Source organism: Gadus chalcogrammus, chromosome 1 (assembly GCF_026213295.1).
Source record: "Gadus chalcogrammus isolate NIFS_2021 chromosome 1, NIFS_Gcha_1.0, whole genome shotgun sequence".
Lineage (NCBI taxonomy): Eukaryota > Metazoa > Chordata > Actinopteri > Gadiformes > Gadidae > Gadus > Gadus chalcogrammus.
Window position 1 is genome coordinate 6,644,171 of NC_079412.1, and position 23,132 is coordinate 6,667,302.

A 23,132-nucleotide genomic window follows, 5' to 3' on the forward strand; every position below is an offset into this window, starting at 1 on the left:
CTCAGAGAAGGAGAGTTAGGATCATGTCGATGAACATGTTGCTGATAGAGAACTACAACGAGGAGCAAAAATTATATTTGCTGCACTGTAAATGTAACGTTCACCCCACGGTGGTGCAGCGTTGAATAAACAGGCGATGTCTGGCTTGCATCCTGCTCTTTATTTAGTAAATCCAAAGTTTATCTCAGATCACTGTTGGCCGTGAACAACCGACATTAAGCCTTAACACAGTTCTAAATCAAAACAACCCGTTGCTTCCGGACCCTCCCTCACGTTGTCGTCCCCCCCCCCCCCCTTCTCGCGAGACAATCCCCCATTAACCTCCACTAATAACATTAGTGCATAACCCAACACATGAGAACATTCGTACTGCTGCTGAACGCATAATAACAGAACCACATGAACCCAGCTCGTTACACAGCTCCCCCCAAACAAAGTCCCTCGTCCAGAGGGACTACACAAAGTCTCTGAAACGGGCCGGCCGACTTCCCTGTCTCCGCGACCGCATGGGGGACGCAGGCGCATCTGCCCGGTGGTTGGGGCAACGCCCCTGTGCAGTGAAAGGTGACTGCGGTGGGAAGGGGGAAGGAGGGATGAGAACAGGGGGTTTAGACACTGTCTCTGGGGAAGTATGTGCAGGGGAAATGGGACTTGGATAGGGCTCGTGTGCCCCTGTGTAGCTGCATGCAGCGGTTGCGCCGTCGGCCCTCCGGGCGGGCGCCTGGGACTCTGAGCTTGGGGAAGGGAGGGAGTCCCCTCTGTACGGGGCCAACCTGTCTCTGTGGAGCGCAACCTTCTTTCTCTTTCCTGGCAGCTGGACCCGGTACACTACTTCACCCAGCTCCACCTCCTGACAAGGCCCCTCCCAATGACAGTCCAACTCCCTTCTTCCTGCGGGGGCGGTACACCCAAACCAGCTCTCCAGCTTGGAAGTGTCTTCCCTTCGACGTTATGTCGTAGTTCCTTTTTTGTTTCATGCCCGCTTTCTACAGCTGGTCCCGGGCAAAGATATGGGCGGACTCCATCCGATCCTGGAGTCTCCTGGCGTACTCTCTCCCCGGAGGAACAGCAGGGGTGTCAGGGGGCTTGCCAAAGGCCACCTCCACGGGCGTCCGTAGCTTCCACCCCAACATGAGGAGGGCAGGCGTGCATGAGGTGGATTCCTGAACAGCGGACCTGTAGGCCATGAGGACGAAGGGCAGGTGCGTGTCCCAGTCCCGTTGATGTTCCGCTGTGAGGATTGCCAGCTGCTTTCCCAGGGTCCTGTTGAACCTCTCGACGAGGCCGTCGCTCTGGGGGTGCAGGGCTGTGGTCCGGGTCTTATGCATGCCCGTGCGCTCACACATGGCGGCGAAGACCCGCGACTCAAAGTTCCTCCCTTGGTCACTATGGATGGTTTCTATCACCCCGAACCTGCTGAACATGCCCTCTACCAGAGCGTCAACCACCGTCTCTGCTTCCTGATCTGGTATTGCGTACGCCTCAGGCCATTTTGTAAAAAAGTCCATGGCGACCAAAACGTACCGGTTGCCTGCGTCCGTGCGGGGGAATGGGCCCATGACGTCCACAGCTACTCTTTCCATGGGAGCCCCCAACGCCTGTTGTTGTAGTTGTGCGCGGGACTGATCTGGGGGACCCTTGTAGGACGCGCAGAGGTCGCAGCGGCGACAAAAGTCCTCTACGTCCCTTCTGACCCGCCCCCAGTAAAACCTCTGACGAAGCCGGCGGAGTGTTTCTGCTACTCCGAAGTGCCCCGCTCCTGCGGTCCCATGGGATGCTCTCAGCACAGTCTCTCAGTGAACTGGGGACTATTACCTGCCACCATTCTTCTCCCGTAGCAGGTTCCTTCCAGGCTCTCTGCAGCACTCCATCCCTCACTCTCAGCGCCTCAAACATAGTTCACATGCCTTTCGTTTCAGTGGAGCTCCCAGTCACCTCCTCCCAGGGTGGTATCTGTCCTGCCTCAACCCACTGTCACACCGGTTGTATGTCCATGTCCTGCTCCTGTTGTGTCTGCCAGTCGGCTGCGTCAACCATCTGCATTCCGCGGCAGACTGGTCCGGCCCCCTTGTGCATGGGGCATGTCTCCTCCTCGATACGGAGCTATCTCTCACGCGCTTCTCTCCGCTCACAGTACTGGCACCCTCCCAGTGCGCAGGGGCGTCAGGACAAGGCATCGGCGTTGGCGTGGCTGGCTCCGGCCCTGTGTACCACCGTGAAGACGTAGGACTGCAGCTTTTCAATCCAGCGCGCAGCTTGGCCCTCTGGTTTACTGAAGGACATCAGCCACTGCAGTGCCGAATGATCTGTCCTGACAGTGAAGGGCCGGCCACACAGGTAGTACTTGAAGTGCTTAATCGCCGCCACCATGGCGAGGAGCACTCGGCTCGTGACGCTGTTGCGGCGCTCAGCCTTGTTGAAGGTTTTGCTGAAATACGCCACCAATCTCTCCCCCTCTGGCCCCGCCTGAGCCAGCACTGCACCCATGCCCTAGTCGCTGGCATCCGTGTCCAGAGTAGACTGCAACCCGGGGTCCGGGGGGGTGAGGACGGGGGCCTCGGTCAGTGCCTTCTGGAGGGAGCTGAAGGCTTGTTGGCACTGTGGCGTCCAGGGGACGTCCCTGTCCTTCTGCAGCCGGTGGTGCAGGGGGGCAGCTGTGCAGGAGAAACTTCGCACAAACTTCCTGTAATATGAGGCCAGGCCGAGGAAGCTCTTCAGCTGTCGTTGGTCAGTTGGTGTCGGCCAGTCTCTCACTGCATGCACTTTCTCCTCCAGTGTGCTGATGCCTTCTCCCCCCCGTCTGTGACCCAAAAACTCCACCTCCTTCCTCATGAAGCGGCACTTATTCGGGTGCAACTTCAGGCCCGCCGCCGCCACCCTCTGCAGCACCAGCCTCAGCGTTTCCAGGGCCATTTGGAAGGAGCTCCCATGGGCCAGCATGTCGTCCAAATACACCAGACATCTCTGACGGGGGATGCCAGCCAGCAACCTGTCCATGAGTCTCTCGAAGGTGGCTGGGGAGTTGCACAGGCCGAAACTGAGGACCCGGAACTGCCACAACCCCCTGTCCGTACAGAAGGCAGTCTTTGAAAATGTAAGAAGTAAAAAGTTGGCTGAAAAATATTTACTCTAGTAAAGTATAGATACTCAAAATTTCTACTGAAGTAAGGTAACAAAGTATTTGTACTTCGTTATTTGACACCTCTGTTATTGATCGACGTTGTACCCGTCTGTTGGTATCGACTTTGCTCAGTTGTAAACATTGTGTACTGGTAAACCAGCTCTAGATAAGGGCAAGTGTTGCCTTCCATACAGTGGCAATACTTTATGTGCCTCTCATAAATAAAAGCAAAAGGATAGTAGGTGTTAGGCATCAAGGAAATAAAGGCATGCAAACTTGATCCTAATAAGTTCTGTTCAGTTCTGTTTTTTATCGGATAAAAAAAACCCTGCTGTGAAGAACTTTTAGATTCCCAACGCAGTGCACGTGAGCGGTCGCTGTCGGGAACACACGTAAGCGTGAGCATCATCACTTGTTTATTTTGTAGGTGATGTAGGTAATGATTAACACAGGTCGATTATATAGGTTAACAGTGAAAAACACCATAAGTAGTTGTAGAAGTAGTTACAAAACTACAATTATTCTTCATTAACACCTATGAGCATTAACATGGACACCTATTCGGCATTCATTAATTCTCTCTGAGGCATACTGAAAGACAATATTAACAAACCAATAACAAACACTTTTATTCTGCAACAACGCTTTTCTCACTGAACTGGAGTCGAGGCTAGACCTAAACACTATAGCTATAATGCATCCTTACCCTAGAGATCTCAGACACACAAAGACTTTATAAATGCAGAATGTATTTATAAACTGCCATTTCCCTTTTATGTCATAATTATATATTATGTTTACAATTTCTAAAAAAACTTAGGCTAATATGATTATACTTTTAAAATAAAAGATGGTTGCAATGCTTCCTGTTTCCCAAAATTATAGACAGTCTGTTCTTAGTTGAGTAGGCCTGCTTTCACGGGCAACAAGTTGGATAGCTATCAGACTATGATAGGCTATTCAGTTCAGGACTTTTATTTTTCTCTTATTTTTCCCTTTAGAAAGCTTTATTGAATCAGTCTATTGAATCAGTACTGGAGAAGGTCAGGGTCTTCAGGTCAAAGTACAGCAGGCAACAGGCAGGGGTCAGTGCTGAGAGAGAGAGAGAGAGAGAGAGAGAGAGAGAGAGAGAGAGAGAGAGAGAGAGAGAGAGAGAGAGAGAGAGAGAGAGAGAAGAGAGAGAGAGAGAGAGAGAGAGAGAGAGAGAGAGAGAGAGAGAGAGAGAGAGAGAGAGAGAGAGAGAGAGAGAGAGAGAGAGAGAGAGATTCTTATGTCCACCAGTCAAAGAAAAGAAAAAAGTGAACAGTGAGATAATGTAGACGCAGCTTGATAATTGGAGGCAGCCCGCTGGACTCTAGAGGCTGAACGACACCCCGTCCCCGTCCATGTGATCCCAGTAGGGAATGTGTGTGATCGGTTTGACTCTGAAGCTGACATGGGGGACGGGGAGGCTGCCGGTCAGCGGGTCTCACCGCTGAAGAACTTCGCGGCGGGGGGCGTCGCCGGAGCTTGTCTCCTGCTCGCCGGACACCCGCTTGACACGATCAAGGTGAGACTTGTCTTAGGTCTGGGCTGATGCCTTCTGTCTTATACCGATCAAATACACAAGGCGTTCTTTTATCTTTTTTCCTTTAGTATAGAAAATAAACTGACGTGGTCGACGTGGTGCAGGCATGTTCTTTTACTAACACGAGTTTGCGATTAGATGTCTAGGAGGGTTATCTACTTTAAATCCGGGTTAATCTTGCTAATCTCCCTGTCAGAGGAAACGTTAAAGGCAACTTTTTTTAACCATCACTGCCGTGGCAGTGAAGAGTTAATATCGACCAGGATCTCCATGCTGAATCAGAGAGCTCAGCACCCAGACCCCGGCACACCCTTCACCGATCATGCATCGAGGATTATGGTGTCCTTTTACCACATTCACCCACAGCGGTTAGGGTTAGGGTTAGAATACTAGTTACTGTCATCTATAACGTTATAGAGGAAAAGTAACTATAAGGTAGTAAGCATCTTGGGGATAGTCATGTGGTCTTGGTTGTTGTTAATGTTAGATCGTGTTGGATTGGTAGCACATTTATTTGTAGGTCTTTAAAGCAGGAGTGTCCACCGTCCTGTCATTGAAAAAGAATGCACACCGTGCACGTTATTGACCAATCAGAATCAAGAATTCAACAAACGTCATCATAAACTCCTACTATTCAAATGTTATACTGCAGCACATGTGTGTGCATAGCTCAAGAAGTGGAGACTGCTTTAGGGTTAGGTATACAAAGTTTAAATCTTTTGTCACGACACACTGCATATGTGCCAAAGTTACAGGCCTCATACAGGAGTTGCAGGTAAATATATTATACCAGCATTTGTTAGGCATTCAAGGGTATATACATTGATAATCATCAATTAAAAACAACATGTTGTTTGGGTGTTCATAATGACACTATATATTTATAGATGCACTTGACATAACCTGCCTGCCTGCAAAGTCATATCTGTTGTTGTCACCTTCAAAGCCTATTCCAACACTTGGCATCGACAGAGTGCCCTCCTAACTCACATTAATACCCCGTCCTATTGTCCTGACCATGGCCCAACATAGGGCAAGTACCTGGCAGATAATACTGGATCCAGCAAGCCAGAAAAGACCTAGAGACCCTCAATGAACTGAAGCATGTTCCCCCCTCAGCCTGGGCTCAGACCTGAGCATCAATCCATCTATCAGGAGTCGAGAATCAGAACCTCCCCCCCTCCTATCAGTAGTCCAGAATCACCCGGGGCTCAGAACCTCTCCCCCTCCTATCAGGAGTCCAGAATCACCCGGGGCTCAGAACCTCCCCCCCTCCAACAGGAGCTGAAGCAGCCGTTGGGGTGTGTCCCTCGTTATCAGTCTGTCTCCATGCTCCATACTCATACAGCACTTACACTACCGTCCTCAAACCAACTCGACAATAACCGTCTGGGTGTGTCTGACTTCAGAAAGAGCGGGGGGGGGGTTGGACCCCAAGTGCTTCAGCACGGCACATAGTAAAAGTCTGATGCCTTCAAAGGTCCCATTTTGTTTTGACACGGTGCTCCTCGTTATATCACTAATGGTGGGATAAGATATGGTTATGGGAGTTACAAAATTGATCTGTGCTGTTCTCAGAGAACCCTGTTTTGATAGCCTAGCAACCATGTGTTTGGTAGGGATTATCTGTTACCAGTGGTAACGAGGTAATGATCCTACCCGATCAGGGCATAAGGGAGACACGCACGCACGCACACACACACGCACGCACACACTCACACATGCACACACACACACACACACACACACACACACACACACACACACACACACACACACACACACACACACGCACACACACGCACACACACGCACACACACGCACACACACGCACACACACACACACACACACACACACACACATCCTTCTCCTAACATTTCGGATGTAATGTTTTGTGACTTCTCCTAACATTTAGGATCTGCTGTGTTTTGACTTCTCCTAATACCAGGTGAGGTTACAGACTCAGCCCAAAGCTTCCCCCGGCCAGCTCTTACTCTACAGAGGAACTTATGACTGCTTCCACAAGACCATCTCCAAAGAGGTGAACACATGCTACTTCACGCACACACACACACATAAATATTGAAATGCATATGTTGTGTGCATGGTGTGTTATTGTGTGCATGTGTGTAATGCATGTGTCTCTGCTTGTGGTCAGGGGATCCTGGGCCTGTACAAGGGCATGGGGGCTCCCCTGGCTGGAGTTGCTCCTATGATGGCCATTAGTTTCTTTGGCTTCGGTTTGGGGAAACAGCTTCAGCAAGGCAACTCTGGCAAAGCACTGACGTGAGTACCACCGCATACTCAATATCTACGCTCAGCCATCCGCCTTGTAAAACGGTATCATCAAGAAGATCAACTCTCCAGCCTCAGGAGGAACGAGACATTGTAAAGGGATGTTTCAGTGCCAGGTTGGCGGATGGGGAGATGTTGTGGTTTGGTTCTAGTGATCATCCCGACTCTCTAGCGCCTTCAGTTGCTTTTCGCAGATGGCCGTTCCTATGAGCTCGCTGTCTGTCGTCTGACTGATCAGAATAGCAGAACAAGAGTTATTTATAACTGCGTGCCTGTTGCCCTCCCCTGGTCTATCATTGGCCCGTATCTGCCCCACCCCCTGCTGAAGGGTCTGCCAATGCTACACACACAGGGACCTTCTGGTTTGGACAGTTATATTAACATTAGAATATGTCTGTGGTCCGTTTGGAGCCATGTCATTTGATTTGTTAGACTGGGCCGCCCATTCTGCCGGTGATTTGAATTCGCCCTGCAGAAGGGTCTCGAGAAGACCAACGTGCAATCTACGATGCTTGGTCTGGCAATAGCCAGGCTAGTGATTTGTACCCATGAGGGCACGTTGTTTATCAGTATACACTTTTTCTAATGTCATTTTATATGATGTGTTATTCCAACTCCAAAATAAACCTAAATGATAAGCTAACAAATACATAGATGATATTTTTCTCATGTGATAGGGTCTCTTACAATATGCAGATGAGTAAATAGATTGAATGAAATTGAAATGTTTTAGATAGAAATCCAACACTTCCAATCTAAATTAACCATTTTATATGATTCCCATTGTATTATGAAGAAGTGACCGTTCTATGGTTGACCTTTCCATGGTTCTCTGTTGTCTTCAGGCCCGTGCAGGTCTTCCTGTCGGGCTGCCTGGCGGGGGTGTTCACCACAGTGATAGTGGCTCCAGGGGAGAGGATCAAGTGCTTACTGCAGGTGAGGGTGGATATTAAAGGGGTAGTTCGGAAGTTTGGCGATCGGACCACATTTCCAATTGAGCCAGTGTGTTATTTATCATTGGAGACCTTTTTCAAAACGTTTCATTCAGTCCTTCTAGTCCTTCTAGTACAGATATCACCTGGGCTAGGCTAGCGCAAGAAGACGAGGCTAATAAATGACAACGCCAGACTATTGGTGTAAATGTCTGTTGATGAATAATGTTAGAAATAAAACCACCATTGCATCGCATTGCACTTAGTTTATACTTTTCCAGTAGTTGGTAGCAGGCTACGGCAGCGGCGGAAAGATATTACCTAGTCAGCCTTGGCACCTACTACTAGGTGTCCCGACTGGAGTGCACTTCTCTGATACGTTCTGCTGTAGTGAATTGGTTGCTACACAACTAACCTGAGCAAAATAAAATTCCGCCGCAGCTGAGAAAGTAGTCCCTCAAAATGTAAAGTGAACATTGCTATGCAAGGATAGTTTTATATCTAACATTATTTTATCAACAAAGAGGACATTTACATTGATAGTCTGGCGATAACCCTAACCCTAACCCTAACCATTTTTTATTAGCAGGCTAGCAGAAACCGTCGACTTGCGCAAGCCTAGCACCAGCGACCTCTGCAACTAGAAGGACTGAATGAAACGTTTTAAAAATGGTCTCCAATGATAAAAAACACACTGACTCACTTGGAAATGAGGTCCAATGCCAAAATTACGAACTACCCCTATAAAGATCCCATATCATGCTTTTTTAGGGTTAATAATTGCATTTGGGGATACTGCTAGAATAGGATTGCATGCCTCTATGTGAGAAATACCCTGTATCTTTCTCACACTGTTAATTTTCTGCAAAACCAATTTCAGGGTCAAAAACTGTATATTTTGTATAATTTTGCATTAAGGCCTGCCTCCCGTGTAGCCCAGTCTGCTGTGATTGGTCAGCATGCCCACTCTGTTAGGATTGGTCGAACGCTTTGCATGTGTGTCGGCAATTCACAGCCCTGAGAAGTTGTAAACATTGCGGGTAGCCGGGAGGCGGGACTTCTGCACTTCAGCACTGCCACTGCACAGTCTAACATCATACTGTTACGGAACTAAAGTCTGAGCGCAAACAAGCTGTTTCACGCACTTATTAAGGGGCGTTATTGGTGGTTTTGAATACTCATCCGGGGTCGGATTTCAATTCTTCAAGCTTAGCAGACGTAAAACATGTATACTACCGTCATATAACAAGCAAAGGGAAAAGTCGAAAAAGCATGATATCACCCCTTTAATTACCAGTATGTTTTAGCGGCTTTCTGCCGGGACAGTGAAGCGGGGCAGGGAAGTTAATCGAAGAATAGAGGGAATGACTTGTAGCATAGGACTACAGGTGGTAGTTGAACATGCATGGCTACAAGGTGTACCGCCCACATAGTCAGCAGACTGGATGAAAGCTGTCAGGGCCGACCCTAATGCTGTGTGTTTCTGCATGTCTCTGTTGCAGGTGCAGGCTAGCGGTGGAGCAGTTAAATATGCAGGTCCTATTGACTGTGCTCTGAGGCTCTTTAGGGAGCAGGGGATACGCAGTGTCTACAAAGGCACCCTGCTTACTCTGATCAGAGGTACTTAACCAGTGTGTGTGTGTGTGTGTGTGTGTGTGTGTGTGTGTGTGTAGGCAGATGTTTTATTTGCACATATTGAGACAATACTTACATTGAGTCCAAAGGTCACATGTTCTAGCTCTCTGAACGCTCTGTCTCTCCCAGATGTGCCTTCTAATGGTCTCTATTTCCTGACCTATGAAACCCTTAAGAACCTCCTGACCACAGAGGGTCAAAGGTCAGTCAATAAAATACCAACAATACTAAACTAGGTCAAAGAACAGTCCGCACCATCAAAGAGACCGTTGACCTGCTGTTTGCTTCTCTCACAGCGTGTCCCAACTCAGCACTCCCAAGATCATCCTGGCCGGGGGCGTGGCCGGGATCCTGAACTGGACCATCGCCCTCCCCCCCGACGTGCTGAAGTCCAACTTCCAGACAGGTGAGTCCCGGAAGTAGCACAGGCACTAAGGCAGGGGAGTAGACGAATGGCATCATGTATCACAGTCATCGGGGGTTTCCACTCAATATTAGTATGAATCCGTATAGGTCAATATCAGGTTGAGCTATGGTATATGAGCTACATATGGTATATGAAAGTATATATAATGCAGATATATTTGAATCACGCCACACTATTCCTATAGCCCTCGCAATTTTGATCAAACATGATTGGAAGCATTATCCAAAGAAATACTCGTACACAACGGCGCTACATTTGTGCCCGTTCTCAGAGTTTGTGCAAACCCTGTAATTGTCCGAACCTGCAGCCTATAGCAGTTTTCAGAATTTCTTTCAGAAATTTTCCATCCGGAAATTCGACCCTGAGGGTGATTCACTGTTGTTGCCTTACATGTGGATACCTGTGTCGCTCAGACATCAGCAGAATCAACGGGGGGTTAAGGGGGGTGGGCTTGTAAGGGGCGGGATTTGACGTAGGGTCTAGGTTTGCAAGAGGCGGGATAAGTGCGACCGCTGTCACTGTAGTTTGTTTTGGTTTGACCACAGACAGCATGGAGGCAGAATGGGCAGAATTCATCGTGATGATCTTAAATGTTGCTGCAACGATGCATCATATATTCCGTTGCATCCACAACATGCATCGTTGAAAGATTGGAGCATGAGTAAGAGACAAATAGAAAAAACGACGTTGAAGAAAGGCGAACGACTGCGTTACCAGATAAATAGATTGTTTTTGCTGTTTAGCCTGCATCGACGGCAGGGAAGGATCTGGGTAGACTGTTTTAAATAAGTCTGACATGGTTGTAAATAATAATAATAAAAAAAACAATTTCTATTTTTTTTAACCATTCAGCGAACAAAAGTCAAGAGGCTGATTATCATTCAGGGTGCCACTTAATGACATGCAGAAGCGTCATCCACACGCCCACTCAAGTGGTGTGAGAAATACAGACTTTCTCATCCTGATTCACACATAAGGTTATTTACATTTCCTCCGGAGAAAATATTACCTCAGGGGCAATGTTCCCTCAAATTTCTTCAGCACTGAGCAATTCACAACAACGCGACCCTGCCGAAAATGAACAGGGGCCTGCGTTAGCCATAGGGGATTCAAAGAGAGGACACCAAATGCATCAATATGCCTGCAAGGTTGATATTTATTCAATATCCTTTATAATAGTTGGACTTTACTTGCTTACTGACCTTTATGCCTACTGGCATGTAGGGCAGCAACAAAGGATCTCCACTCCTGCCTGTTTTGGTCGAGCTTTTGGATAGAACTCCAGGTCTGCTTCATGGCTTTCAGTTCTTTCTCCACTGTTGGACGCCAGGTTTCTTAGGGTCGTCCTCTCTTTCGCTTGCCTTCAGGGGTCCAGTGTAGGGCGGTTCTTGTAATGTAATCCTGTTCTTTTCGCATGATGTGGCCAATCCATCTCCACCGCCTTCTTGTAATGATGGTTTGATACTTTCTTGGTTTGTCCGAGCAAGTAATTGCTGGTTGGAGATGGTGTTAGGCCAGAAGATACGTACGATTATTCTGAGGTTTCTTGTGTGGAATGCAGAGATCTTGGAAAGGTCTTTCTCTGTCATCCTCCAGCATTCAGAGCTGTATAATAAAGTGGAGAGAACACAGCTCTTGTATAACTTGAGTTTGGTGTTGATGCTATACTTCGTGGACTTCCACACATTGTTCATCATTCTGAATGTGTTTCTTGCCTTGTTGAGTCGGCTTTTGATGTCATTGCCTGTTCCTCCATCATATCTTACAGTGCTTCCCAGATATGAAAACTCTTCTGTTGTGGGTATATTTATTCCATTTATTTGTATAGATGGGAGATTTTGTGTGATTAAGGTCATCACCTCTGTTTTCTTCAGGCTTATGTTCAGTCCTATTTGTTGTGCAAATCTGTTGACACGGGATGTTTTTTCTTGTAGGTGCTTATGGGAAATGGTTGGACTTTGGGAACATTTTAATGATGGTGATTTACCAGTCAGTTTAGTTGGACTATTTCATCGAGCCACTCATGTTGAAACGTTATGCAGACCCTTTTCTGGGGCACCTGCTCTGCCTTTCTTTTCGCCCTGGCAGGCGCGTAGCCACATTGAACTCATTAGTATTTCTTGGTCAGAACTTGTTCTGTTGTGTTTCGTTATTGTGAGTGTTTGAGTGTTCAGGCTGTACAGACCGGTCTTTTTTTTTGTTACATGGTTACAAAGCTTCCATGCATGGATGATGCCTTTAATTCCCCCTGGGTATAAATAAAATAAAATAAATTATCAATGTGGCCTATTATTGTTTGCCATTAATCTTCTGATCTGTGATGAAATCACGTGTTGTTTAATTTTGGGCAAATTGCAAATAGGGTGGCCCACCCTATTCCGCAAAAGTCCAACTTGTTGAAAAATCCTGCCTTTGCATAACTGCTGGAGCAGGGCCCGCAAAAAGTACCCTAAAGAATACTTTGTATGTAAACATTCTAACGTACCTCCGGCTTGGTTGTCAGACATGTCAGTATTTTAAATGTTTATTACCTAGCCTACATCGCCTTTGATGCTCCGATTTTTAACCCCTGAAAAAAAGTTTGTGTGGTCTGAAAAATGTGTGCGGTCTGAAATATCTATTGCGCGGCCGCTTCGACTGGCCTGCTCACACAGCTTAGAGGGAACATTGCTCAGGGGTAATATTTTTTCAGGAGAATTTCAGGGTACAAATGTCAGGATTTGTATTATATTGTATAGATACCTATGTATAATATGATATTATTTAGATATAGCGCTCCAGGACTCCCTCCGGACTGCAGGGAGTGAACGCTGATTGGCTGTTAGGTTACTTCCCTCGGGGAGTGAACGCTGATTGGCATTATGGGAGTTATATTATTTTAATACAGATTTATGTCTCCACCGGTGAAATTCTCCTTTAACCTTTGGTAGTGAAAGAACCAAGGCACACCATTGTTGTTTCTTTCACCACATCCGTGCGTGCCCATTGCCCTCTCGTTGTTGGAATTGTTTGTTGCCACTTTAGCATTCATGTCACCAGATAGGAGAAGAAAGTCATGGTCGGGTACATTTGAAACCAACATTTGCAGTTGGGACAGAAGATGTTCACAATGGCAGAGGACAGAAGATATCAACTTAAAGGGTGTATGATATGGTCCATACACCAGTGGCCTCTCCCCTTGTTGTGAACTTGTCGTGGTGGAGAGGTTTGCGTGCTTCTATGATCCTGAGAGCTATGCTGGAGGGTCCTGGCAGGTTCACTCATTCCAGACTAGTTAGGGTGAGGAGTGAGGCAAAAGGCAGTACCTGGTACTCAAGGTTGGGCGTGGCACTTAGAACACCACCCGGTAAAAGAATACTGTTACAGAAACTACAAGGAGAAATCCTGTGGACACCTGGCCTGTTACCCCTGTTGCCTGACCCCCATACCCCAGTATGACCCCTTTAGATGAAAGCCGAAAGGAGGTCAGGAGTGAGAAAGAGGGCCTACTAGGGCCTAAAACCAAGAACCGTATTGGAGCATGGAACGTCCGAACCATGTTTGAGACCACCAAGACAGCACAAGTCCTCAGTGAGATGAAGAGGTACCGCCTGGACATCCTGCAAAGGCAACTCAGGTTGCCTTGGCCCAACTCTGTCCAATCTGGAGATCAAACATATACAGCCTTAAAACAAAGATGCTCCTATACAACAGCAATGTAAAGTCTGTTCTGCTGTACGGTTCAGAGAGCTGGCGGGTTTTTCAAACAGACATGAAGAGAATGGAAGTGTTCCATAATGGATGCCTCCGAAGAATATGCCAGATCTTTTGTTCTAATAAGATCTCCAACAATGAACTGTACATGAAAACGGGAAGCTGGAGCATCACCAAGGAGATGACGCACAGACGCCTGAGATGGCTAGGACATGTGTTGAGGACGGAGCAGGACCGCATCACAAAGGTCGCCTTAAGATGGACACCACCAGGCAAAAGAAAACCTGGGGGCCAGAACCACCTGGCGCAGAACTGTGACACAAGGGCTGAAACAGATGAACCTGTCGTGGGGAGAGGCCCAACATGCTCCCAGGGACCGTATGCAATGGAGGGTGCTCATTGAAGCTTTATGTCCCATAAGGGAAGGAGAGTAACTGGTTAGTTTAGTAATACTGTACACCAGTAGGATTTATTATTTTTACTATTTTGGGCAGCGTTCTTTGGTTATCGTGCTTGTGTTTGCATCCCTGATATGTCATTGTTGATACTGGGTGCTGCTTATTAATACACTGGGCTAAGTCTGTGAGCTCTGTATCACCTGTCTCAGTTAAGGAACAGAACATTAAAGACACTAAATAGTAAGTAAATAATAAGTTGAAATTACACGAAAAACATTGCAAAACTAGACATTGTGTGTGTGTGTGTGTGTATATATATACAGCTGCAGATGGAAAGTATAGAGGTCAAGTAGACGTCCTCAGAACCTTGCTCAGAGAAGAAGGACCAAGAGGCCTCTATAAGGGATTCAACGCAGTGTTTCTGCGAGCCTTCCCTGCCAATGCGGTGAGATTGATTTAATTTAGAAATTCCCTCATTCCATAAAAACAGACTAATTTCTTTACTTTGTTTTCTCTTTAAGCCTAAACCTCTCCCTCTCCCTCTCCCTCTCCCTCTCCCTCTCTCTCTCTCTCTCTCTCTCTCTCTCTCTCTCTCTCTCAGGCCTGTTTCCTGGGGTTTGAGTTTGCGTTAAAAGGATTGGATTGGCTCGCCCCCAGCTGGTGAAACCTGCTCAGCACAACATTACTGGTTAAGGGTTGACTTTTTAGTCAATCAGACCAGGCCAAGAGCATGACTTTAGTTAAAGTACAGAATTGTATTTTATATTCTAGATGTAGTACAGAGCCATGAGACTATCTACAGTATTATAATCCTGATTTGACATTGTGTATTTATGTGCATTTATAATTTTCAGGGAAAAGTTCCACAGATGTCCAAAGCTACAGATAATTTTTGAATTGCTCAGGGATGTATAGAACGTGTGATCTGAATTAGATCCTGTTGTGGATGTAGTCAATGTAAACCTGCTATAATCAGTTTATAATGTATGTCAATGAAATTATTTAAGGTTTTCTGTGTGTTTCTGTTTTTATTTAAAAATCTTTTCCATTATTTTTTCCTTTGAAATCTTTTTTTTAAACTGAATTTACTGTTTCATCTCAATTCTGCATTCTGCAATGATAATCATAACCGAGATCATATACATTTCAAAATTCACAAAACAACTTCTCAAAGGAGAGGAATGAAAACGAAATGTATGTTTTTTCTCGATAATCACGTGACCTCACATCGGTTCCAGTGGGCAGGAGCCAAACATAATGTGAGGTCATGTGATCAGGATGGTTCCAGGTTCATTTTGTGACACGTGTCAATGAAAAAAGATATAACAATAAAGAGCTTTTGTAAACTTTTTTATTCATGAACTTCTTACCAAGTCAACTATATAGGTAGGTCTACATGTAGTCATGGGATCCAGCAGTCCTTCTGTGTTACAGCGGGAGAAGGTTCAGAGCCTGTGCGGGAAACAAAGACAGAAGATGCCTTGTTTAATGTTTCATAACCCAGACATCTAAGAGAAACTGATTCATTACCAAGACATCTAAGAAACAGATTCATTACAGAGACATTATATCTAAGAGAAACTAGACATTTTTACACTGCCAGGCCGGTACGATCACGGCTTGGCATGCCCTGCAATTACACTGTCGTGCGTGTAAAACCGAGGGGTATGAAGTTCAGACACTTGCATGCAAGAATGAGTATACATCTGAGTGAAAGCTACAAACGCAATTAACTATTTTCAATTGCAAAAACACCAACATATTCTTTATTTTGCTGACCACTTGTTTTTTATCGAGACAAAAAAAACGTAAGGAACGTTCCTCTGCGTCTTTCTCGTAGATAGCACCATCTCTCCGTCTTTATTAAATGCGACTGCATCACCTTCTCTCATGTGATGATCAGCAACTCTCGGATGTCTCTCCAGTTAGAACTACTCGTGTTGACATTGGTGTCATCTCTGTTGTAGAGAAAACACAGCAACACCTCTACCCCAGGAGAGGCCCACCAGGAGTTGGTGCCTCGGCAGCGGGCAGCGTGGCTCCGGCGGGAGACAATCGCGGTCAACAATCGCGGGTAACAATCGCGGGCAACAATCCCTTTCTCCTCCATGTCGCGGTTAACTCTACCTCAGATTGATGTGGAAGGTGGTAAACAGTCTGGTTATTTTTTTAAACCGTTTATTCTCTTACCAGAAGGACTATCTAGAAGGATAGGCAACTTTATTTTGAGATGCCCCTGGAATCCCCATGTTTGTTTCTAAGGTAAAGCAAGCAAAAAATAAAATGATTTGGGGCTAATTAAATAATATCCGGGGCTTTAGCCGCGATAGAACAGCCTAGTGACACCACAGATTAAGGGCTTTGTGTCTTTACACTTGGCGACAGGGACAATAGTTGAGTGTTTCAAGATTACTGGTATCTTTAATATCTCAAGAGGTTCGATAAAAATAATGTAAAAAAAATTAAAATAATAATGATAAAATGATCTCTAGTTTTATTGTCCCTCTGGGGATATTTTTCTCAGTGAATGAGACAGAGACACATGACCATTAACCACGACAACATCATAAAAAAACAACCACTGACACGTAATACTAGGACACATATAAGGACATTAGACTTTAGACAGACAAGATTTCAACACAGAATGCCCTGGCTACAGATCGGTGAAAAGTGTGTGTTTTGTATTTGCAAGCAGACAAAAAAAATGTTGTCTGCTTAACTCAGTACTCTCTCTGTAGGTGTGTTCCAGACTGTTTAAATTACTACCCAACAGCTTGCTGGCAGCGGTCACTGGTCACTATATCTAAGCCTACTCTTCTGTGTTTCTCCTGAATGGCTGACCCTTTTTTAACTTTGCATGGAACCTAGTTTATAACATTATAAACTAGACTCTAGTTGATAACGTTAGAAACAAGTCTCTAGTTTATAACGTTATAAACCAGAATCTTGTTTATCATGTTATAAACTAGACGGTCCAACCCATAAAAACCCCGCCGCAAGATGGCGGCATTGTTGACCCATGCTTAGAAGAAGCCAATGCGACATATATCTATGGTGTTACTGGTAGAGAATTTACAAATCCTACAATAGCCACGCCAAGATCCGCCCTCAGTAAGGGTTAGGCGGTTTGCCTGCAACTCAACTGGACGATTTAGAACTCTACTGTACACTCGCTGTGAGGAAATCGGAAAGACATTTTCCATTTACCATATTGAGCCATACACTTTGGCTATACCTTCTTCAAAAACAACACTCTATAAGTGTATCCTTCTTGAATAGCCTGATCATTTGTTGATGGTATGGGGAATAAATTATTATGATGCCAAGGAAAAATTTGTGTTGAAAAATATTTCTCTGTCTCAAACAATGAGTCATGTTGAATTGAGATCTCATGTTTTTTTTGTTTTTTACTTGGAGAAATTAGCATAGCAGGAACAACTGTAAAATCACCCTTCAAAAATGCTATACAGTAGTACTTTATACTTTTATATTTGCAGTACAAATCGGAGACTACACTTTCTTACTGTTACTTGAATAAAGCAGCTGTATTTAATTTTACCAGTAATTTGGTGTACAAATATGTATTGGCCAACTAGGCCTACTTGAATATGGGAAGTGTGTACTTTTGATACCTCTGTTCAGAATCCACTGTCTAAGGGCATGGTAAATGCAGTCTGGCTAGATGTGGAATGAAACTTAAACACCCTGGGGAGCACTGCAGATGAGAAGAGGGTGATGAATGATGAATGAAGAACCAGTCTCGTTACAGTACTGAGAAAAGCGCTGTATTCGAATCCATTGACAGTAGAATCAAAGATAGGGTTGACGTGTGTGACGGACCAGTCAGAAATAGAGGCGGGCGTGTCTTTTCTGGGTCTTTGCGTGGCTACGTCATGGGGCTACGTAGGATTCGTTAATTCGCTTCCGGGTAGCGAACCTTCGACATCTAAAAACTACAACCCCCACAGTCCCAGGGTCCTCGTGGAGTTCCGGGTTGGACCTTCTGACCTGGAGCGGTCCACTCCGCATCCTGATCTCTGAGAGGTGAGCCTCATATCTCTAATTTATATCTCCTCCCCCTCATAGTGTCATGACAACAAAGATATTAAAGATATAAAAGATATAAAACGATCACAGAGATGTGGTAGTCTTAAGGCGGATTTGTGGATGATCTACATTAGCGATGTAATTGCAGCTGGTTTGAGTTAAAGTGTTGTATTTATAATATGTAACGCAATGGCCGATGCCCACAGAGTTGTGATGCACATTTAATCCCCTTAATCTTCTGCTGTCAGATATATAACACTCGATCAACTGCTGATGGCCAGGGCACAAGATCTCTTCTGGGTGCTAACGTTATCGTCACATTACTCAAGCTCTTTAAATACTACACGTTCACCTGGCCACACCTGACTTAACCTGTTCTGATTTGACCCCCTGTGTATTTGATTTAATTAATCTTTAAACACGAAACGAACTCTTAAAACCGCGTATCTGCTCATGTCTACAATACTTAATCTGAGGAGTGTGTGGATTGAAATCCTGATTTCTCCCACGTTATTCCGTTTTTCTGTAAGAGGTGACTCCTTGGGTGCATTATTAACGAGTTTGATGGCTGAACACTGACCACTGTCTGAAGGGTCTGAAGAACCTCCCTGGGCGAGGTGGATGGATGTAGTGTCGTCCGTCGGACGCTGGGTTCTATGATGCCCCTGGACGTGAGATGGCCGTTCCCACAGTGCCCTCCTCTGGGCTGGAGGATCTCTGGCTCGCTGATTATGGGCATGGTGGGATCGTACTCCTACTTCTGGACAAGTATGTTTTACACACACACACACACACACACACACACACACACACACACACACACACACACACACACACACACACACACACACACACACACACACACACACACACACACACACACACACACACACACACTGAGAAAGGAAAGGGTGCTCATTGTTCCCAACGTCTTCTTGTAGAGTACATGAACTACCTGACGGTCCATAACGGAGAAGCTCTGTTAGACCTGGTGGACCAGCGGCCCGCGGGCACACCCCTGATCACACTGTCCAATCACCAGTCCTGTATGGACGACCCACACATCTGGGGTAAGGACACAGACAAAGTAGGACACTGAAGATAGACATTGAGATTCTCTCATGCTCAGGAAAATTAAAAAAAAATTACGAAACAATTGTGTGACAGGCCTGCTGCGGCCAAGGCAGCTATGGAACTTCAGGAAGATGCGATGGTTAGTAAGACTTTATTGAGCTCCCATTGTATATCACACACACGGTAGTCTATGGTTGTTGGTTGATTTTTAATGTTTGTGGCTTTCCATTGGGCAGGACTCCAGCAGCATCAGACATCTGTTTCACTAAAGAGCTCCACTCCCGATTTTTCAGTCGTGGCAAGTGTGTTCCTGTGTGTCGAGGTGAGGGGGGGGGGGTCAGAGCTTCCATCTCTGTCTATTGACCCCTTGATGTTAGGAGTCAGTGTATGAAGATATGCTAGCACCTTTATGTGCACAACTTTACTTAATATAGTTGTTGTAATGTAGTGTTTCTTAGTTTAAAAAATATTGATTTTGATATGGACAGTTAGCCAATGTCCCATCATATCAAAGTGCTTATATGATGGGTTAGTACCACTGTTTGTAACAGTTGTTCACCTTGCTAGAGTTTCATGTTAATCAAGTTAATCACATCATTACTGATACCGAGAATTTTTTTTTTTTAAGATTTATTGCAATATTATAATAAACGTAATCCTTGTCATGATGTCATGTACTCCCATATCAACAATATGATATTGATGATAACAGCCTGCTCTACTCAATAAGGGTCTTGATGTAGTTCTAACGGAGGCGTATTGCTGGTTCCAGGGGATGGAGTTTACCAGAAGGGCATGGATTTCATCCTGGAACGCCTGAATAAAGGGGAATGGGTGCACATCTTCCCAGAGGGTAAGGAGCCCTGCTCTGAATATCTCTCTTTTGTCTTGATGTTTCCCTCCTAACACCGTCTTTCACTTGCCTTTGTTCATCTAATAGGTAAGATCAACATGACTGAAGAGCTGATCCGGATCAAATGGGGTGTGTTTGAACGTTATTGGTATCCTTTTGGTTCTCTCTTCAGTCTTTTTAAAGCAGCCTGTGGCTCTAATGTTTATCGTGGTTTTAGTTTGTCTTATTATTATTTTAGAAATACTGTGTAATAAGTGGTGTGGGTGATATGTAAATGATTTGCTGTTTGCAGGTGTGGGTCGGCTGATAGCAGAGTGCTCCGTCAACCCCATCATATTACCTCTGTGGCACGTGGGTCAGTCACATCTCGTTAAAAAACATCTTTCTGATTGGTTGGAAATGGAAATCCTGTTTTCACAGTAAAAGTAAAAAGGACATGCATTAAAACAGAATATTTTTCGAAAATAGCGGCAGGTGAATATATGAAATGAATATGAAGACTTGAGTTTAGCTATTGGCCTCTCTCCTCTCGGTCTCTAGGTATGAGTGACGTTCTGCCAAATGTGGCACCATACATCCCTCAGACCGGGAAGGTAAGCTGCTCTCTGGATCCTCCAAGTTCATTAGGATTTCCATAGGGAGTTATCAACAAGCACACACCAAAATATGGGCGCCATTTGATGGGCCGACAACCAATCAGAGCAATGGTGTGAAAGCGTGCTGGGAAAAATACAGCAGACACATCTTTCTTATCAAACTCTAGGGGCAATTGTTGGTTCTTCATTTAGACGAAATGCACTGTCCAGTTTGTTTAATACTGTCGTATTGTCAACAGACTATTCCAAAGCAGTTTAGCGCTTGGTATGGTTTATTATTATTATTAAGTAAAGCAGGCCATTAGCACCAAACCACGGAGGAATGGAATTTGATCCGACAGGACTCAAGGCTTTATTTCAGGGGTGTTGACTGAACACATGATTCCATTCGCAGTGTAGAACAGGTGAATCATATGACTTTGTAAATGAGCTCGAGCAGGTGGTTTACAGGTGAATCAGATGACTAAGTAAACTAAGTTGCTTCATTCCTGTCTTTCCAGAAGATCACAGTGCTGGTGGGGAAGGCTTTCAGTGTGGGAGACCTGCTGGAGACGCTTAGGGCAGAAAACCAGAGCCAGGTGAAGGTCAAACAAGGTCTAACACCGCCTCAGGAAAAAATAAATCAAGGAACTAATGCTGATATGTTCTTTTCATCTTGCCCTCCTTAGTTGGTGATGAGAAAGGTCCTGACTGATTTCATCCAGGGGGAGTTCCACAGTCTGAAAGCCCAGGCCGAGGCGCTCCATGGGCAAATACAGACCAGATCTTAGGACCCCTCCTTGAGGAGCACGCTGCACAGCCTTGGGGAGACCAGATGAAGACCAGTGAGCACACTGAGGCTGATGCAGGCCTCCCTCCTCAGATCAAACACTGGTACCTGGTGCCTCTATGGACCATAGGCTTGGTTCACCGCCAGGCGACCAAGCCATGCAGAACAATTACTACTCAGGAAGTTTGGAAGTGCTAGTACCACATTTGATTACGACGTTTACCGCTACCTGGGACATGCCTACCAGGTGCAAGCCTACCAGGTACATGCATACCAGGTACATGCCTACCAGGTACATGCCTACCTGGGACATGCCTACCAGGTACATGCCTACCAGGTGCATGCCTACCTGGGACATGCCTACCAGGTACATGCCTACCTGGGACATGCCTACCTGGGACATGCCTACCTGGGACATGCCTACCAGGTACATGCCTACCAGGTACATGCCTACCAGGTACTTGCCTACCAGGTAGCCACCTGGCCATCTTCAAGGAGATCTTTTATATATAAACTGTAAATTTTTTGCAATATGGTTCATTTTGCAAATCAGTTGATAAACAATACTTTCTGAGTAGCAGTTCTGATGTTTTTTATTATTATTATATATTATTATATTCAAAATAATTGATTGGAAAAAATGTACATGATTCATTTTCTTCACACCAGTCAATATTGTAACAACTACGTGAATTGCTTCATTATAATTGCGGGAAAAGAAGATGGTTAGTTGTGTTTAAACTTGAAGCATGTGTAGGGTTACCTCTTGCGTCACATGACGTTTATTACTTGGCTGCTGTTTGCCTGCACCCTTAGTGAGATGTATTCAATCACACAAGGGAATGACGGCTTTATTTAATGATGAACTGAAGAGAAGTCCATACGTTTGAGAAAGAATGTAAGGATTGTGTTTTGAAAGATGTAGTGATGAACATACCCTGAAGGGGGTCATTAAATTACTCGTGGTATTTTCTCATGCTATAGTATCTTCTCATGCTATCTCGTCTGGCAGCTGAATCAACCACACACAATCTTGTATCTCAATTATTGCTGGACAGTATCCATCTGTTTGGTCAACAAAAGTTGTAGTAAACCAAACGGTAACAATACCATCCCCTTTTAGATATGTGTTGTGCACCCCTTTTGAATAGATTTGTTGACCCCTATATTGTAGTGCTTTCCCTAGTTAGAGCTAGGGTCCCACGGGGGAACTGGGGTACTTGACCAACATATTGCCTTGTTATTGCCACACTAAATACATTTGCCAATAAAGAATTTGTCCAGATGTTTTCGAAGTTATTGTTTTGGTATCTTTTTGCAAGAAGAAAGTTCTTTTTTTTTGTTTTGTTTTTTTCAGGCTTTTCTCCATACCAACAATTTAAAGAACAGACTTGTGTTCTTGGGAGAACAAACGTGTGTTCTTGGGGAGAACAAACTTGTGTTCTTGCGGAGAACAGACTTGTACTGTCAGGAGCCAGCAGAGGGCTGTCCGCAGCAACACCCTGGGACTTAACAACAAAACAAGTGAGGCTCAGCTAATTCCTCCTCAGCGTTACACCTATAATGGTAAAGAGCAAAGGAACCCACAGTTAGACAATTAGAAAAAATGTGTTTTGGGCTGAAATTGGTAGGAAGGATGGGGCCGTGTTACGACCCACTGCAACTTTGTGGTACTGTTTTATAACCGTTGCGTATGCAACGTAGCCTACGTTTTGGGTGC

At 45.3% G+C, this 23,132-nt stretch overlaps 2 protein-coding genes across 3 annotated transcripts; both read left to right on the forward strand.

The window, feature by feature from the left end:
• The first annotated feature begins 4,387 nt into the window (after positions 1 to 4,387).
• On the forward strand, positions 4,388 to 15,430 carry si:dkey-150i13.2 (mitochondrial carnitine/acylcarnitine carrier protein). Its single transcript, XM_056585769.1, has 9 exons — positions 4,388 to 4,670; positions 6,639 to 6,731; positions 6,849 to 6,976; positions 7,831 to 7,921; positions 9,420 to 9,537; positions 9,682 to 9,754; positions 9,849 to 9,958; positions 14,394 to 14,515; positions 14,672 to 15,430. The coding sequence occupies exons 1-9, from the start codon at positions 4,557 to 4,559 to the stop codon at positions 14,732 to 14,734; spliced, it is 912 nt and encodes a 303-aa protein (XP_056441744.1). The 5' UTR covers positions 4,388 to 4,556; the 3' UTR covers positions 14,735 to 15,430.
• Positions 15,431 to 18,024: 2,594 nt separating this feature from the next.
• Positions 18,025 to 23,090, forward strand: tafazzin (tafazzin, phospholipid-lysophospholipid transacylase). 2 transcript variants are annotated; one of them, XM_056585781.1, is made up of 11 exons: positions 18,025 to 18,117; positions 18,713 to 18,888; positions 19,062 to 19,190; positions 19,288 to 19,333; positions 19,431 to 19,516; positions 19,967 to 20,047; positions 20,135 to 20,176; positions 20,340 to 20,402; positions 20,588 to 20,640; positions 21,144 to 21,221; positions 21,312 to 23,090. In XM_056585781.1, exons 2-11 carry the CDS (start codon positions 18,777 to 18,779, stop codon positions 21,411 to 21,413), a joined length of 792 nt encoding a protein of 263 aa, XP_056441756.1. In that variant the 5' UTR covers positions 18,025 to 18,117; positions 18,713 to 18,776; the 3' UTR covers positions 21,414 to 23,090. The 2 variants fall into 2 exon arrangements, with proteins under 2 accessions (XP_056441756.1, XP_056441765.1); XM_056585790.1 differs by having other exon boundaries at positions 18,032 to 18,117; positions 18,651 to 18,888.
• Positions 23,091 to 23,132: the final 42 nt, after the last annotated feature.